The sequence below is a fragment of the Triturus cristatus genome, chromosome 8 (assembly GCF_964204655.1).
Source record: "Triturus cristatus chromosome 8, aTriCri1.1, whole genome shotgun sequence".
NCBI lineage: Eukaryota > Metazoa > Chordata > Amphibia > Caudata > Salamandridae > Triturus > Triturus cristatus.
The window spans coordinates 271,018,329-271,037,113 of record NC_140591.1 but is presented as its reverse complement, the minus strand read 5'-3'; the positions used below and the strand labels follow the sequence as shown (position 1 = coordinate 271,037,113).

The 18,785-nt window shown below is 49.5% G+C and overlaps 1 protein-coding gene across 1 annotated transcript in view; it reads left to right on the top strand.

Annotated features, from left to right (window-relative positions):
• CWF19L2 (CWF19 like cell cycle control factor 2) overlaps positions 1–18,785 on the top strand; it is a 926,849-nt gene that overhangs the window by 843,252 nt on the left and 64,812 nt on the right. The window contains exon 15 of the mRNA XM_085621485.1: positions 5,970–6,125. Within this exon, the coding sequence (XP_085477611.1) occupies positions 5,970–6,125 (156 nt within the window). The remainder of the gene's footprint in view (positions 1–5,969; positions 6,126–18,785) is intronic.

The window sequence follows — 18,785 nt, the reverse complement described above, 5'->3', positions numbered from 1 at the left end:
TTGCTGACTCGAGAGAAGCAAGTTGCCTGGAGAGCAGAGTTTAAAACCACCTTGTTTGCCATATTAGCTATCCATAAATCATTGGTGCTGTAGAGCTGCAACTATAATCAACTGCTCTCTCAAGTTTTTTTTTTATCACAAAGGGTCTTTTTAATATCCTCAGGCTTCATATGTAGCTAAATGCAGGCATTGTATACTGTTCCACCCTTTTTCTGTTCCGGATAATAATTTTTTAGGTTTGAAAAAGGAGAGGTTCCACAAGCTGGTCCTCAAAAGGTATGTTAGCACCTATATTGCCTACAGAGAATATTCAGAATGGGCAGGCAACTCTTTGTAGACTTTGTCTGGGGCTTATAAGAGATGCACCATCACCAAAGAAACCATCTCAAGATTGACGGTGTTTGCATAAACATGATAAGTGTTGACATTGGGTGTGATCACATGGATAAATACTTCCCCTTATACTGATGCTAAGACTTAATGAAGGCTTTTGACTGCAGACAAACGGATACATGGACGTCTCTAGGTATAGTCACTAAGTATTGCGGTCTCAATACCTCTTGTGGAGCCCATGCCCAAAGTGGCCCGGCCACACTGCAGCATTCGCAGTCAGGCACTTTTCTGTAGTCCTAGATTCTTCCCCAGTCTTAGTGGCTGATTAATCTGTGAGATGAAAGAATGAGTTCCCCGTGTATTTTCCTTAATTCTACTGTCCCCTGATGCAGTGTTTCCAGAGTGAACGATCGAGGTTGCATGATGATATACGTCGGTTTTTCAGTTGTCAGTTCCATGGTTTGGACTTGCAGAAACCTTGTCTGAACTGAGATATGAGTCATAAGTAGCTCTTTTATAAATGGTGGAAATAGTTTCTTGAGCCAGTGTTATCATTGCTTCGATGCTGGAGTATACCAAAGCTGCTCTGTAGCACACCGTTAGCTGCGTACAGCATTCCGAAATGCCTTGTGCTATCTTTCCTTTGATGATGAAACTTTAGGAGGAAGACTCAATAAGAAGTGATGTCTAGAGAAACTCCCTCTGTTACTACCTGTATATTCGCCAATATGAATCAGATTAAAAGATCAAAACTGTGAGCTTGTCAACCTAACTGTTAAGAGTGTTCCATTCATATCAGTTGTAACTGTGAAATCCACTGCATTTTGGGACTAGTCTAATCAGGTTTGCGAGTTTGCAGGTTTTGTAGAAGCAGTTTAGCATGCACTTAATGTTGATTTACCGGCGAATGCTAATCCCACTGTAACTCCTCTCTGGCTCTTGAGAAAACGCCCAACACCACTGCACGAACTCACCCTAGGCCACTAGTCTGCCTCATTGGCGTAAACCGACCTAGCAAAGGTAGCAACAATGCCATTCATATCTATATAAACTCGTAGAACACGCCCTCTTCCCAGCCCAACGACTGCTCTGCAAGATGGAGATTGTATCAACACGCAAAGGACGAGAGTAATCTGAATGAACCAGCAGGCACCCTGTGTGTGTCTGAGCTGCAGTTCGAATTACATTGGGCTATGGGGGAGGTTAACAACACCAAAAGATGTCAATGGATGGGAAAACAACGCAGTTGAAGGGCAAGCAACAGTAATGAGTGGTGCAGACCTCGCCTTCTCACCAGGGCTCCTAGGAATAGCAACTGCAATGCCTGACGTGTAGTAGCCCAGACACCTGCTGGGGGACCAAGAGCCTTTTTCTCACCACCCCTAGGCGATAATATTTGTACTTTGGACATGGTTGGCAAGCCCAACCTCTACCCACAATTCCTCCCTCTTCTCCCCCCCCCCCCTCCCCACCAAGGAAGGGTATACAAGGGGACCAGCTATGACCTGAAACATGAAGAGGAGTACCTAGGGGCTGTGTTGTGGGAGAGATGTAATGCAAGGAAGCAGGATAACTTTCTGCCAGATTTTCTAAGGCAGCACTTTGACTTTACTTAGGGTACAATTAAGCTGACCGGGGATTTTGATCTAGTTTAAAACACAGAGTGTGATACATCTGGGGGAACAGTGACACAGTGACATACTGTCAGTTAATGCAGTTAAAGCACTCCTGGTGTCACTGGGCCTTAAAGACATCTTGAGGTACCACCTTGACGAGGACAAGAGACTATTACTTTCTATCACATAGATCATTCTCATGGATACATTTTATCCTTCTGGCTAATGCTGTAGATCCATTATTCCAAAAAAGACTGATTGGGTCGAACTCGGGTCAGAACATGCACTGGTATGGGTGGAGATGAGCATAGGGCAGACTCCGATAACATGGGTAAGATGGTGCTCGCTTGAGCCCTTCTGTTCTTAGAGATCTGAGACATAGGCAAGACATTTCGAATAACATCAAAGATGACTTTAGGCTAGATAAAAATGCCCACGCACATGGCTCAGGAGATCTTGGATGCATTTTAATGTGGTGATAAGAGGCATGTTTTTATCAATGGCGGCCAGTCTGTGCAGAATGCAAACCCTAGAGAACCTAGAGGGTAAACTTAGGAAGGTAGAAAAATATAACAGACTAGCCCTCTCCACAAGATTTCTCAGATGAATAATGGATATTCGAGGTGAGCTGATGGTTATTTTCACTAATTGGGCAGAATTCTCTCTCCTCCACTTTATGAAGCAAACATGTGGCACAGGGAAGAAGGTCGGCACCTGATTCGTACTCCCATTGCGTGAGCAAATGGAGAAGGGATATGTAGGTGCAACCCTGACTGACATGGGAAAATAAGTGATTCAGAAGAAGACAAATTAGAGGAGTTTAGGAAATACTGTAAAAAGTTGTAGTGAGCAGTGCCATACACGGTAGCAGACCAGATTTTGTTAACAGATCAAGATAAATTCAGAGGTCTTGCTGTCTCCAAGTCAGAAGTTTTATTTACCCCAGTATCAACCGAAGAAGTCACCAAGTCTATAAACCCCCAATTTATCTAAAGCTCCAGGACAGATGGTTTTACAAAAGTTTCTATAAGGTGTTTCAACCCCTACTGATTTCTTGATAGACAATCCTATTTAACTATATCACTTAAGCAGGCAAGCTATCACCATCTGGGTGAGACAGAAGTTACAGTTGTAGTCATACCAAAAGAACCCTGTGAGATATGCCTTCTATAGGCCGATTGCTTCACTTCATATTGATGCAAAGAACTGCACAAGGGTCCTGGCCGGTAGGCTTGAACACCTAATACCAGGGCTGATCCATCCAGACCCCCTTGACTTAAATATAGAGATGTTCACCCACGGCGGTGTGAGGAGGGTAGTTGACCTGGTTGAGAAGATGAGGTTGAGAAATATTCTGGTGATTCTAGTTTCATTGGGACTGAGAAAGCCTACAATTTAGGGCTGAGTTGTTTAAGCTATCTGTTTGTTGATTATTTTTGTAGATCCTTGCTTGCACTGATTGAAGAATTAAATGTCTTTTTCAGGATGTAGCAAGTTATAAAATTAATATGGGGAAGTCTGAAATATTAAACCTGACTCTCCCTGAGAAGGTGGTCACTGTGCGAGAGCGATAGCCCTTCCAGTGGGACACATGCTCCATTAAATACTTGTGAGTAAAGATTACGCCATCAGTGACTGGCTTATTCAAAGCTAACTATCGTTCACTTCTTGCAGTCATATGTAGGATCCTATGCCCCTCTCTTTTTTTTCCTGGATAGGCAGGATTAACCCTGAAATTATGCTATTTACCTAGGGTACTAGATCTGTATCTTGCAAGGTATGGTTAAACCTCCCTTTTTGACGATCTTCACAGTGCGGTACACCAATTTATATGGCATAGATTTCATAACAGTTGCCTTTGAAGGTTATGCAAAGGACAAGATGGGAGCGGGGTTGGTCTTTCCAGTCTTTTTAGCATACTATCATGCCGAGCAACTGAGAATATTGACTGATGAAACTAACTTTAGACAAAATGTGGTCACATTTGGAGGAGGCTCCGATGGGCCGGTCCATGTAGGAGGTGGTTTGGTTTATCAAGGCATTAGGCCTAGTAGTTGTATATCTAAGCTTGCCAGTGTGTACTACACTGTAAACCAAGGACCTCTTAGCCACTAAGTTGAAGCACGTGACTTTCCCTTCACCATTTATTCTGATTCACCCCGGTCCTTCTTTAGGGATCCTTGATAGACGGAGAAAAATAAGTTGTAGGTCTATTAGCATGTTTCACAATGGTAAAATTAAACTCAGTACAAGATGGCTCTTCATCGATTTTGGTCCACAGAGCTCATATAATGAAGCAGGTGCCTGGCTTCTCAGAGGTATTGCTGTTGTGGTCTGGCCTTATGGAGAAGGTTCACCATCACAGACTGTGCACTGATATGGTAATGTGGGCGAGCAGGAAAGCTTACGATAGCCATGTAGTAGAAAAAGTTCAAGGCCGCCCCTGCCCACTATTTCACTATGGTATACATGAATCTGGAATATTTTGACCATGGAACTCCAGATTAAGGTCTGAGGCTGCCACCTCTGCGTTTGTACGCCGAGTGCCTGTCCTCGACACCTATCAGCCACGATGTGTGCGTTGGTACACACATTCACAAATCGCTGCTGCCTTGACAACTAGGTCTGACCAGAAGTGCATTTCACCCATTAGGTTCTACAGCATTATTTGATCAGAGCCTACTCCACAGACCCTCCACTGTTGGGCAGTACTGCTTTGGTATCAATTCTGAAGGTGAGGAATCTCCTGTTAGAAGAATCCATCAGAGGAGCAAATTGCTTACCTTCGGTAACAGTGTTTATGGTGGATGCTCTATATAACTGCAGATTCCTTGCCAACCTCACACCTCCCTCTTTATCATATAGAAATGCCCCAAGTTAGAGATCTGCACACAAGTACCGACATTTGTTTTGGGCTCCACTTCCAAGAGCACATAAAGAGACAGCAATAAACTGATGTTGGGGCACAGGGGGGACACTTGAATATGGGTGATCTGCGTCACATCCTGGGTGGAATGAAGCATACACAGAGCTGCACGCCGCCATCTAGTGGCACATGAAAGCACTGCTATGAGAATTTCAAGATCCATATTCACTACCAATATATGTTCCGTAATCCTCATCAATGTCCTCATAATCCTCAAATATCTAAGGAAGTGCTTTAATGAAATCTATCTCTGCTGCTCTCTTTGTTCATAGTGGATACATGATAGCAATAGATCCTATCTCCTCTAGTTTAAGTCAGTTCTGCTTCTCCACACTTTGTGTACTTTTGTAAGTTTAATTTTGGCTTTCATACAAAGATCTACTTTTCCATTTTTCTTATTTTTTAATTTTTATCGTTTGCAAATATGATGTATAGAGGAACAGTTGCATCCCAAGGATAGCTCTTTAGGCACTGTCACCCTCTGCAGTTTATACTATTCTCTATGCGTTTTATCACTGGTTTATTACCTTTGGGCCTTTAAACGCTTTCCATGTGTACTTTGGCACTTTTCCATATTCTCCTTCAATCCAGTTTTTAATTTAGCAAATACCGCCTTCCTACATGTAGCAAATACGTTCTTTATTGTTTCCTTAGGCAGGGATTGCCTGTTGTTACTTTTACATAGCCAACTATATTTAGTCTATTCAATAATTTATTAGACAGTGGACTATGCATTTTGGAATAGCCAACATAAATGTTGCTATGCCGGAGCAGGGAAGTAACTAATTCACAGACATGTTGGTGCTGTGTATGTTGGGGGTCACTCTGCCTATTGGAACAAATGGCACATGAATATGAGCTTGATTGAACACTGTTAGGATAAAAACCGAAATTGATTCACACCTGCAGTGTACCATTCCATGTCTTTTACAGCACCATTGCAGTTTTCACTCCAGTGGCCTAAGAGCAATTGCCTACTGTAAAAGTTATGAACATGTTTGCGAACACCACGTTGTCCCACCATACTGAATACTTAGATGCAGTTTGTATCCTGAATTCGTAACATGGTTTCTGTTGTTCTTGTTTCTTCACAGATGTTCAGAAAAACCTTGGTTAAAATGTTTGAAAGCCAAGGATTAGACTGTGTTTTCCTTGAAACAAATATAGACACAAAAAAACGGTTTCATATGGTGTACGAGTGCATTCCGCTGCCCAAGGAAATAGGAGATATGGCTCCCATTTATTTCAAGGTATGTGGAAATGTGTTGCTTTGTTTATTTGGCAATTTATGTACAATGTTCTTTTGAATTTCACGTTGCTCCACATTTTCACAGTGGTGGTAGTAGGTTTCTGGCTTGCAGGGTCTGCAGTAAATACGTCTTGGCTTTATAAGTTAATTTGTGCTTTAGTCGTATGACTGTATAGTTATAGTTTGGACCGAATTACCGGTGGGAGAGCATTTTTTGGTTTGCTAATAATTTTGGTGCTGTTTGATGAATCTTCACGAAAGACAAAAACAAAACAAAAAAAGTTCAGTTTCTTCCTGGAAAGTTTCAGGGTGAGCCATCAAGCTGAGACCAAGAAAAAGAGATAGCCCAAAAAACAGTTTTCCCCGTGCAATATTCCTTATCAAAACTGAATATTGATACAGTGAAAATGGCTGAAAGGAATTGTGCCAAATTTGGCAGAAAGCTGGATCTCAGTCCAGAAAGCATGTTTTTGTAATTTGGTGTAAATCTGTTCAGTAGTTCTTGAGAAATTAGAGTTCAAAAACTCAAAAACTTTATATCTAGACAGCTGGGTTAGCAGGACTCTCGTAAGAGTCCTACAATCACGCAGGTTGAAAAAAGAGAGATCTGATCAGCCAGGCCCTACTGCCAACCCCACGCCATGTGCGACGAAAGTCCGTGCGTATCATGGGGTTGGCTGCCAACCGGTGGACTTGCTGCCTCCGGGTTCTTTGGCCACAGAGTCTGGCTGCAGTTCAGATACTGTAGCTAACCCTCTGCTGTGCACGGCTAAAGGCTGCATGCAGCGTGGGGTTGGCTGCCTGTGGGGGTTTGCCGCAGTCCAGGTCCAGCGGCCAGTCCTCCGCTGTGCACAGCCAAAGTGCACTGAAGGGGATGTCTTTACGTATGATAATAAACATTTACGTTTATTAAAATATTTTTTTTTTAAATTCATCGAAAAAACTAAAGGTTAAAGTAACATTATAGTTTAATGTGATAAAAACATGTTATTTACAAAACGTCTTAGAAATTCACTGAAAAAAAACAAAGGTTAAAGTAATGTTCTATTCAGCGACAACAGTATTGTTTTGAACTCAAAAACCACAAAAATTCACCAGCATAGCTAACTATAACTTGTGCCACCGCCATGCACTGCTTTTGACCTCATATCTTGCATCACTTATATGTTCTATAACATCATTGCTCCAGGAAGATCCTTAGTCTCTTTTTGACTAAGCTTTTTTCGCTGTTTTGTCGAACTCTTTTTTTTGCGGTCTTGCCTCCTGCTGTGGCAGAAATTTCATCAAAGAAGGCCGGCTTCAAGCCCTGCTGCGCCTGTCACCAACAAATGTTGGTGACGGACATGTACGTTGTTTGCCTAAGGTGCCACAAACGAGAACATGACCCACGGACCTGTCCCAACTGCCACGCCATGCATCCAAAGGCCAGGAGGGAGTTCCTGGTGGCTCGATGTGCGACGTCCTGGTTGAGAGGAAGGTCCTGGGAGCGGTCGTAGAGTCCAAGGTCGTCATCCCACTCCAAGTCGTCGAGCCATTCGTGTAAGTCTTGATCCCCCAAAAATAATTCGTCGAAGCGTGCTCACCTCGTCCGCTGGCCGAAGAGATGAGGGAGCGTCCCCTCGAGGCCTGGCTCCATGGTTGAGCCACTCCTGGGCCTACTCCGTGCCTCCCCAGCAATTCCAGAAGCCAGAGCAACCCCCGCTCAAATTCAGGTGTTTTATGAGGCTATGCGCTTTGTATTTGAGCGGCCCGTGAATCTTAGCTTGCCCTTGGAGGCAGTCAAGACTAATGTCTTGATGGAAGTGCTTCAGCCGTAAGTGTCCCCTTCTGAACCTCATCTCCCATTTAATGAAGCATTTACTGATGTCCTCCTTGGGACCTGGTCCAAGCCCAGCGCAAAGGGGATCCTGGGAACATGACAATTGCCCGCCACCACCGCCCTGCTCTAGGGGACCCAAAATTCCTCACGGAACATCCTAACTCAGAGAGCTTGGTGGTCCAAGCCTCCACTTCACATGTAAATCCAGGTGTATTCCCAACTGCCCCGTCGGATCAGGAATCCAAGAGGCTGGACAATTTAGGCAAGAAAACGTTTTCATCCACCAGCTTGCCCTTGTGGTCAGTGAACACCACATGCCTTTCGGACCGCTATTCCCACGCTCTGTGGGATACATTTGCATAGGTTTTGCCTACTGTCTCAGAGGATGCCTGGGCCGTGCTTTCCCAGGCTGTTGCCGACAGAAGGGATGTAGCTAAGTTCACCATTGGACGTGGACTAAACACCAGTGACACACTAGGCAGAGCAGTTTGATTGACAGTGGCCCGGCGACACAACGCCTGATTGAGGAGCACTGATGTTTCTGAGGATGTCCAGTCATCACTCATGGACATACCTTTTCATTGCTCCAGTGTATTCAGAGACAAGGCGAATTTGCTGCTGGGTTGCTTTAAGGACAGCAGTGATACGGCCAGGTGCTTGGGCCTTTCTATGGCTCTTCATCACCCACAATTCGCCTTTCACTCCTTTTTTCGCCATGATAGGGGCGTGCAACCGCGTCTTTACCCGCCCAACCACAGCGACGTGCAAGCTTTCCAACCTCTGCGTGGAAGTAGTTTCTACTGGCCTGTGGGTCGTGTAGTCACCAGTCGGGTCAGTCCGTCACCCCCCAGCAGCAGCCTCAAAGCCCTCCTAGTCTGCCTCTTTATCATCATGAGAACGCATTGGGCAGCAGGATTTGCCATCACCGGCCCCACTGACGTTCCATAACTTCGGACAGGTGGTTATGCAGATTGTCCGAAGGATCTACTCCCACTTCTTCGAGACTACCCCTCCGTCCATGCCACCCACTTACGGCGGGCTGACTATGGAACAACTATCCCTTCTTCACTGGGAAGTGACGGCTCTTTTGGCCAAAGGAGCCATACAGAGAGTGCTGACGCCAGAAGTAGGTTGTGGTTGCTATTCTCGTTCCTGTCTAGTGCTCAAGAAGGGCAGAGGCTCTCTCAGTTTTGACCTCAAGAAGGAGAAATTCAAGATGCTCACTCTTGCTCAGGTCGTTCTTTGCCCTGAATCCAGGAGCCTGGATTGTACCATTGGAATTGCAGGATGCATATTTCCACATTTTGGCCTCACAAGCGCTCTCAGGTGTTCACCAAGGTGATGGCGGCAGTTGCAGCTCATCCTGGGAGATCAGGGGTTCTGGTCTTCCCCCATCTCGTCGAGTGGATGTTGAAGGTGGGCTTGCCCCAGTTTGTTGTCTCTCACCTCCAGAGTATGGCGGACTTCCTGCATTCGCTGGAGATCACTATCCATGTGCCGAAGTAACGCTTGACTCCCTTTCATTGGTGCTGTTCTGGACACGGTACAGTTTCGGGCCTATCCTCCTGAACGGTGAATCCAGGATATTCAGGCTATGATACTAATGTTTCAGCCTCTATCCTGGATTTCAGTGAGACTGATTCTGAAGCTGCTGGGCCACATGACCTCCTGCATCCTGCTTGTGACACTTGCGCGTTGGCATATGCAGGCTCTGCAGTAGGACCGGAGGTTCCAGTTGGCGCAGCATCAGCGGAATCTCAATGACATGGTCCTGATCTCAGAGGGTACTGCAACGGTCCTGCAGTAGTGGCTTATGAACTGCAGTTGGCTCAGCAGCAGACCCCTCTCCCTTCCCAGGTCTGACAGTAGTGACAGATGCATCACTCTTGGGATGTGGCAGCCATCTGGGAGAGGTGGAGATAAGAGGATTCTGATCTCTGGCTGGTGGGGTCGTGGACCCTTTGTCAAAAGGACTTGCATCTTTGGACATAGCTGGAACAGCAGGTTATATCCCTGGTGGTTCAACATCTGCCAGGATCTCTGAACGCCAGAGCAGACAGTCAGCTGCAGATGCCTTGTGGATCAGGAATGGGGTCTCCCTTCGGGGGTGGCGCATATCTCTTTTCAACAGTGTGCAGAGCCACCGCCGAGTACACGCAATGTCAGCAGTTCTGCACGCTGAAGTTTCCAAGGCAGCTCTTACTCGGCGACTCTTTTCATCTCAGGTGGAGCTCAGGCCTTCTGTACGCCTTTCCGCCCATACCACTCCTATCCAAAGTTTTCAAGAAGATCAGGAACGACCGGGCTCAATTCATCCTTGTGGCTCCAGATTGGGCATAAAAAGTCTGGTATCCTGAGCTATGGAGCAAGGCCAATGGTCCTCCTGTCAGGTTGTCCCTTCGGGAATATCTTCTTACTCAGCAGTAGGGGAGGGTTCTCTACCCAAATCTGGCAATGCTCCTCCTTCTTGCTTGGAGATTGAGCGGTGACGTTATTAGGCAGCCAGGGGTCCCTCCACCAAGACGGTTTACACCTGCCGTTGGGCAAAACTTCTGACATGGTGTACAGAAAGACACATTGATCCTCACTCTGCTTCCCTTACTTGGGTTCTCCTGTTCTTCCTTTCCCTTGCTCAGCAGCGCTCTGGGCACTCTAAAGGGATATCCCTCTGCTATTTCCACTTTACTGTGGTTGCCTCATCAGCCATCCCTCTTCAAATCTCCTACTGTAAATAGGTTTCTGAGAGGTTTACATTTGTTTGCGCCTTCTCCCTTTATTATGCCCTAGTGAGACCTCAGTCTCGTCCTCACTTTCCTTATGTGCACTCCCTTTGAGCCCCTGCACAATGGTCCTCTCAGGCTTTTTACCATCAAGACTTCCTTCCTTGTGGCAATAACATCTGCCCAAAGGGTCAGTGAGCTTCCGGCCTTGTCATCCATGCCTCTTCATCCTACCATCTGGCCTTACAAACTGGTGCTTTGTCCGAAAGCTTCCTTTCTCCCGAAAGTGGCCAACCTATTTCACGTAGACCAATCCATCACTCTGACTTTTGTTTTTGCTCAGCCTCATCCCTCCAAGGAAAAGGAGCAACTTTACCGTTCGGACCCAAAAAGAGTGTTGTCGTTCTACCTTGACCGCACGAAAGAGTTCTGGGCGGACAACCAACTCTTTGTGGTGTATGTTGCAGTGAAGAATAGAAGGGCCGGGGGCGTGGCCGAGCCGAGCTGCAAGGTGGCCGCCGTGTAACGGGGCTCTGCCGGCCGGACACCTAATCCGTCAGACAATCCGACCTTTGCCTTGCTTTTTGACCATTAAAAAACACGGCGGGAAGTGCCCTGGTGAAGGGGATCCTAGCGGTGCCACTGCGGTCGACATCGGCCTCGGAGATCCGGAGCTACACGGCCGGGCTGGCCGAGCGGCCTTTGGGCGCCGTGTTGGGCGGAGTCTTCTCCTACGCGAGACCCTGGTCGAGGGCCGCGGTCTGGCGGATACGAGGCGGCTCTCGTGGACCCAGCTGAGACGTGGTGAGCCCTGCGACTGGCGCCCGAGTGGCTGCGGTGGCCTCCTGACGTGCTGAGGCCGGCCCCTGCTGGGGAACTGGCACCGAGAGGAGGCCGAACTGGCGGACTGGCTGCCTAGGCCTATCCGGCGTGGCTGCGCCCTGGTCTGGTGCCTGGGCCGATGGGCCTACTGGAGTGAGGAGACGGGAGAAGGAAACTGTGGCGCCCGCTGGGTGGGCCCGATCCCTGCCCGCAGAAGGTGATATCCGGCTGCCGGAACCTGCCGACGACCTGCTCTAACCATCGTGTGCCTGCGGGCCGGGGAGACACGGCGATGGAGAGGCTTACTGAGCGGGAGGTCGACCGGGCTGCCTCCCGGGCCACTGCGAGAGGACGGTGAGGCCGCCATTGTTACCCGACTAACGCAGACCCGTGCCCTGAATGTGACGAGAGCTGGCCTGGTCTTCCCTACTTGGCGGTGTTCCTCGTGTGGAGGGGGTGACTGTGTGGTGACCACTCCACCTACGTGTTCCTTGCGCTTGGTGGCCTGCTTGTTGCTTGATACCCCTCACCGCTATTATTGGCAGGTGGCGGGCCCCCGGGGGAACAATGGGGAAATCGGACGCCAAGCAGAGGAAGCTCCCCTTCGAGAAGCAGACCTTCCGCAGCGCCGATGCTGTGCCGGAGTCGCAGACGGTGGTCCCTGAAACACAGCTGGACCCAACACCGGACGATGATGTCAAAAGCATGTTCCGTGACCTTAAGGGCTGCCTAAAGGAAATTGACGGAAAACTCGACTCCATGGCCCAGCGGCTGGATGGCATATCGCACAGGGTCGACAAACATGAGGAGCGTATCACGGCGATGGAAGCGAGAATTGCGGACTGCGAGGAGGGCCACGGAGACACCCAGGAGAAGTTACTCCGAATGGACAGGGTCCTGGAGGTGATACGTGGGCGCAACGAAGATTTGGAAGCTCGCTCCCGCCGAAATAATGTACGAATTATTGGGGTTGCCGAATCCACTAACATTGGAAATATGGAACTATTTGTGGAAGGAATGTTCCGTGAACTGTTTGGAGAGGGACTGTCGGCCATGTTCTTGGTTGAACGTGCACATCGCACGTTGGGGCCGCGACCCGTGCCGGGGGCTCCGCCGCGACCAATCCTGGCCCGGGTTCTTAACTACCGGGACAGAGATACCATCCTGCGGTTGGCACGTGAAAAGGGGGAACTAACTTTTCAAAATATGGTTATCTCCTTGTTTCCGGATTTTACGCAGGCTGTGCAGGCCGCCCGGCGCGAATTCATACCGGCCAAAAAACTCTTCCAGAAGGTGGGGACTAAGTATGCGATGCTGTACCCGGCCAAGCTGCGGATCCATCATAAAGGGAAGCCTATGGTATTTACTACGGCGGCAGACGCGATCAAGTTTGCGAGACAGGCGGAACGTTCGCAACGTGAGAGGCGAGATGACCCAGAGAATCCGCCGATGGGACAGCTAAGTGACATTGAATAACACGACACAAAGACACGCGTGCCCATGCTGGATCGCTATACTACATTAATGTAGGGCGCGCGCCCTATGCCCAACAATGTGTGTCCCTGAGACCTGCAGAGGGAGATAGGTCCGTCCCTGAGCTGAGGGACTGGTCTGTTCATGCATGATTAACGCTACTAGTACCCTGCGGAGAACTGTGCTGAGAAGCATGCAGGGACTTCCAGGCTGTACCTTGAGATACTGCTTTAAATGCTAGGTGGAAATGTCCGGCCACCCGGTCGTTTATAGACTGGGGAGTGAGCAGGTAACCCCACGCCCCTGTGGGATGATTCCCGAGATACTATTGCAAGACAGTTCCAGTTGGGGGGGGTGGTGGGTGGGGATGATATATCAACCTAATTGGGGGGTTGGAGTGGGTGGGGGGGGGTTGGGGTTATTGTTGGTTGGTTCTACATCACTACACTTTCTGGCTACACCACTACATGGCGATGCGGTCCAGACACGGGCAGACTTACTGTGGTTGCTGAGTCATAGGACGGGAGGGCGGGGTACCTGCGGGTGGGCCCTTCTACTGGGTCCCTCGGTGACCACACGCCTGCATGAGAAAGGCACACACAAGCCGCCCTGACCGCGTTGCGCTGCCTTACCTGGAATATCCGTGGGCTTAACGATCACCGAAAAATACGCTTGACCCATGCACATCTGACGCGACACCAAATCGATATATGTTTCCTACAAGAAACCCACTTGACTCGCGCCGCCGGGGACAAGCTTAGAAATGCACGGTGGGGAGAGGTACACACATCGGGTTGCTCCAACTACTCCCGTGGAGTGGCCATTCTTATCCGTAAAGGCCTTCCCTGGCAGACGTTCAAGGTGCAAGCTGATTCGGATGGGCGCTACATCATACTACTTGGGCAGCTCTTTCATATGCCGATCACGTTGATTAATGTCTATGGCCCCAACTCGGATGACCCTGGCTTTTTCCGGAATGTCTGGCACCTGGCGCAATCCCTGGGTGGGGGGGCTTGCTTGTGGGGTGGAGATTTCAATGCTGTACTTTCACTGGAGCTAGATAGGGAAGGGGTGGCCCGCACGCATCATCCGCTAGCGGCTGGCCTCATCCGTGGCCTAATGGCAGATTACACTCTACTAGACACGTGGCGCGTACTGCATCCCGCGGTTAGGGAAGGCACCTGCTTCACCCCGCACAGGAGTGCCTGGTCCCACTTGGACTACTGGCTCTTAACCCCGCAGGTACATGTATGGGTCTCTGCAGTCACTCACAGGGCGCGTACCCTCTCCGATCACTCTCCTGTCGAACTAACTCTGAATGTCCCCAAGCCATACATCACGCCCTTCACGTGGCGGCTACCACCACATGCCCTGACAGATCAGGTGTTTCGGGAAGAGATTCATCAGCAAATAGTTGACTACTTTGAGCTGAATGAGGGATCAGTGGCTTCGCTAGGCACGCTGTGGGACGCATTTAAAGTGGTGGTCAGAGGCCACTGTATTGCGGGGCAGGCCAGGGTCCTAAAGACTATCAGGTGTTCGCTGGGCAAATTAGAGGATCGCCTGCACTCCTTAGAGGTGAAATACTGTTCGGACCCCTCGGCGGCCACTTTGGCCGAAACTCGCACAACGCTAACTGAATATCAGGAAGAGGCTGACAGGGAACTTAAGTTCCTGACTAAGCATGCTGTGGCCCGTAGATATGGAGAAGGGGACTGCCCGGGTAGAACACTCGCCCTGCTCCTGCGCGCACAAAGACCATCTCCCTTGATATCCTCAGTGATGACGCAGGGAGGGGATAACGTATGCACTCCCCCTGAAATCCTAGATACGTTTCGGACCTTTTACAGAGACCTCTACAGGTCGCGGGAGGCCCACACGCCGTTGGAGCTTGCTGAATATTTGGATACTGTACAGCTTATCTGGTTCAATGTGCACCAAAAAGGCTACTTCGATCGGCCTTTTGAGGCGGATGATGTGCGGGAGGCCATAGGCTCCCTGGCGGCCGGAAAGGCGCCGGGTCCGGATGGACTGCTGGCGCAGTTCTACAAGGAGTACGCAGATCTCCTGGTCCCCCGGCTGTTGGCGATGTATGCTGAGGCGGTCGAGTCGGGTATGCTCCCAGGGTCGCTTAGAGAGGCTGTCATCATCACCCTCCTGAAACCGGACAAGGATAGCCAACAATGCGACTCCTACCGGCCACTGTCATTAATTAACACTGACGCAAAGATTTTTGCGAAAATGCTGGCCACTCGGCTACAGCCGGTGTTGCCCCTCATGATCCGTCCGGATCAGTCGGGATTTGTGCCGGGCAGATCGACTTCTCACAACCTCCGTACCCTCTTTGGAGTACTACACTATTTGGCCCCACATGTTAAGGCTGCGGCGGTGCTACTGGACGCCACCAAAGCGTTCGACTCCCTGGAATGGGGGTTCCTGTTTCCGCTGCTGCAGCGCATGGGTGTGAGTGAAGCCTTCATTGGCTACATTAGACTGCTTTATACCGGCATCACTGCTAGGGTGAGAGTTAACGGGCTCGTCTCGGCGCCCTTTGCAATTCAGAGGGGTACCAGGCAGGGATGTCCCCTGTCGCCCCTGCTTTTTGCTATCGCCACGGAGCCTTTGGCTGCTCGCATCAGGCAGCATCACGCGGCTAGAGGCATTGGGTTCTCGTCGAGGGCATTGACGATATCACTGTATGCTGATGATATCACGTTATATGTCACTGATCCTCAGACGAACCTCTCCCCTCTGACGGGAGAACTGATGCATTATGGTCAATTATCGGGGGTGAATATAAATTGGGAAAAGTCGGTAATTATGCCCCTGACGTCCGGGACTCCCCGCTTTACTCCGGATTGCCCGCTGAAATGGGCCACTGGCCCGGTGCGATACTTGGGGATTTGGATAAGCACGGATAAACAGCAAATATGGACGGAGAATTATGGACGGGTGATGAGTTGGGTGGAGGAGAGGGTCGACCGCTGGAAGCACTTGCCCCTTTCGCTGGCTGGCAGAATTGCGGTGGCCAAAATTGTGATCCTGCCCAAACTCCTATACCTGTTTGGGAATATCCCACTGCCCCTGACTGCACATTTTATGCGGCGGCTACGCTCAATGATGGTGGAGCTGGCCTGGGGGGGTAAACAACCGAGGGTGGCATGGGAGACCCTAACTCTCCCACAGCGACAGGGAGGCCTGGCTGCGCCGGACTTCTCCTTATATGCTTACTGTGCACAGGCACAATTCCTGCATTACTGGGCACATCCCACACCGTTTCGACCACATGTGGCGATAGAGACGGACAGAGTAGCCCCGCTGCCGCTAAATGTGGCACTTTACGTGCCACACACCCGGAGATGCACGGACATAGACCCGGTACACGCACTCAGGTGGGCATGGGATGGACTGCGGCGGAGGGCCGGACTTGACCTTCTTTATTCACATTCTGTGCCCCTGCGCGGGAATCCGATGTGGCCGCCGCTGCGCAGCATGCAGACCGGGGAGCGAGCTGAAGAGCTGGGCCTCCGCACTGGGGGCGATTTGTTTCCGGGAGACACCTTCCTAACTCCGGAGCAGATGTGTAATGCAGAGGCTCCGACGGTGCTGGACACGCTTCTTTACTATCAGCTCCGTCACTCGTGCCGGAGGTTGTCTCCCGCGTTCCCGGCGCCGCCGCCGGCCCTGCTTGCCTTGGAAAATGTACTAGCTGTGGAGTCCGGGCGCAAACTTATATCCCGCTTGTATGTGCAAATGCAGACTTGCCACCCCGTGGCTCTTCCGGCGGCGCGGGGCATGTGGGAGGCGGAGCTGGGTACGGATATTTCTGATCAACATTGGGACTTGTGCTGTAAGAATCTTGAGATTTTGTCCCCCAACTACAGGCTGCGCCTGATCCACTTCAAATATATACACATGACGTACCGTACCCCTAGCCGATTGCACCGAATGGGTTTAAGAGACACGGATGAATGTTGGCGCTGCTACACTCATGGCGCCACCTTTCTGCATATGGCATGGAACTGTCCTACATTGTCGTCATTCTGGGCAAGGGTAGTAGAGATTATATGCGAAATCACTGGCCTACAGATCCCGTGCACCCCACAGGCTGCGCTGCTTGGTATTTTGCACATGGTTAAGCCCAAACACCGTAAGCTACCAGCGATGCTATTGTTACTAGCTAGAAGACAAGTTGCGATGCACTGGGGAGTTGCCACGTCACCTAGCATTCGAGCATGGGTCACGAGCGCAGTCTACTGCCAGACACAACTTGCCCTGTACTGGGAGCTTATGCCGCTGCGTTCACGACCTAAGGACATTTGGGGGCCTTTCACACAATGGTTGGAGCAAGCTACACTGCAGGCTCTGTAACTCGATACTATTCCCTAAGGCGGACGCAAGATGGCGGTGACTATATTTCTCAGGGGGACTTTTTGGGTGATGAACCGGTTTGGGGTGACGCATGCGGGCGAGATGGGACGCTCGGCTGCTGAATGCCACGCACCTGATAATGTAGCACTGAGTTCGTGTGATGGTACCCAAATTGTGATGATCTGCTTGGTGTGGAGGCGTATCGTCATCGCTTGTCATATGTACACAACAGTGAGTGATGTTGTTTTAAGTTTGTTTTTGAAAACTGCAAATAAAAAGAATTTAAAAAAAAAAAAGAATAGAAGGGCCGTACAGAAGAAGACAATCTTACGATGGATTTTGCTCTGTATTAAAATCTGCTATACATTGGCTAAGAAACAACCCCCTGAGTGTTGCATGCTCATTCCACCAGAGCTAAAGCTGCAACCACTGCCTTAGCTTGCGGAGTTCCTGTCCTGGACATCTGCAAGGCAGCAACATTTGCTTCCCTGTACACGTTTTTCAAATACTACTGCGTGGGCAGTCAGGTCCGTAGGGATGGGCATTTGCCCATTCGGTCATGCGTGACTTCCTCTTGTGAAGTTCGTCCGCATACCCACTTACAGGGAGCTATTGCTTGGGTATCTATTCTAAGGTTAGGAATCTGCAGCTAGAAGTCTCTATCAGATGAACAAGTTACCTTTGGTAATGCCTTATCTGGTAGAGACTCTATTTAGCTGCAGATTCCTTACAGACCCACCCATCCTCCCCGCTCTGCAAACGGATTTCTAGGGACAGGGCTTCCCCCTTTCAGGGCACTAGATTGCCCCACCAGTGGTAAGTATACTTCGTGACTGCACATTTATGGCATGGAAAGTTGCTAAAAGTAACTGATGTCAGTGTGTCCAGGTGGTGCCTGTAAGGATACCGCGAACATCACTTCCGGCATGAATGATGGCACGGTGATCTGAAGTACACCACCAGGGGTACTGCGCACGAAAAATGCCTGGGGATCATTCTAAGCATGGCCGGACTGGGAACAGCAACCAGCCCTGGCAATCTGCTTGACTGGCCCATGCAGCTATGGGAGGGGGGGACTAGTGAGAAGCACCGCCCTCACTTTTGTTACAGGGGGCCAATATTGCACCGGCTCCCAGAAAAACAAAACGCCCCCCATGGGTCCAAAACTGGCCCCCTCCTTTCCAGCCCACCAGGAAAACACCCAGTGCCAGTCTGACCCTGATTCTAAGGTAAGGAATCTGCGGCTAGCTAGTCTCTACCAAGTAAGCAGTTACTGAAGGTAAGTAACTTGTTCTTCATTATTTATACAACTGTTCAGAGAAAGCCAAGTTCCTCAAGATACTCATGGTCTGTTTCAAAATTAATGCTCTGCTATGGGCATCCTTTACCTGTATCAAACCCCTCACAGTCATCAAACCTACATTATGAAATTAAGTTGATATGAGTAAAAAAAGTG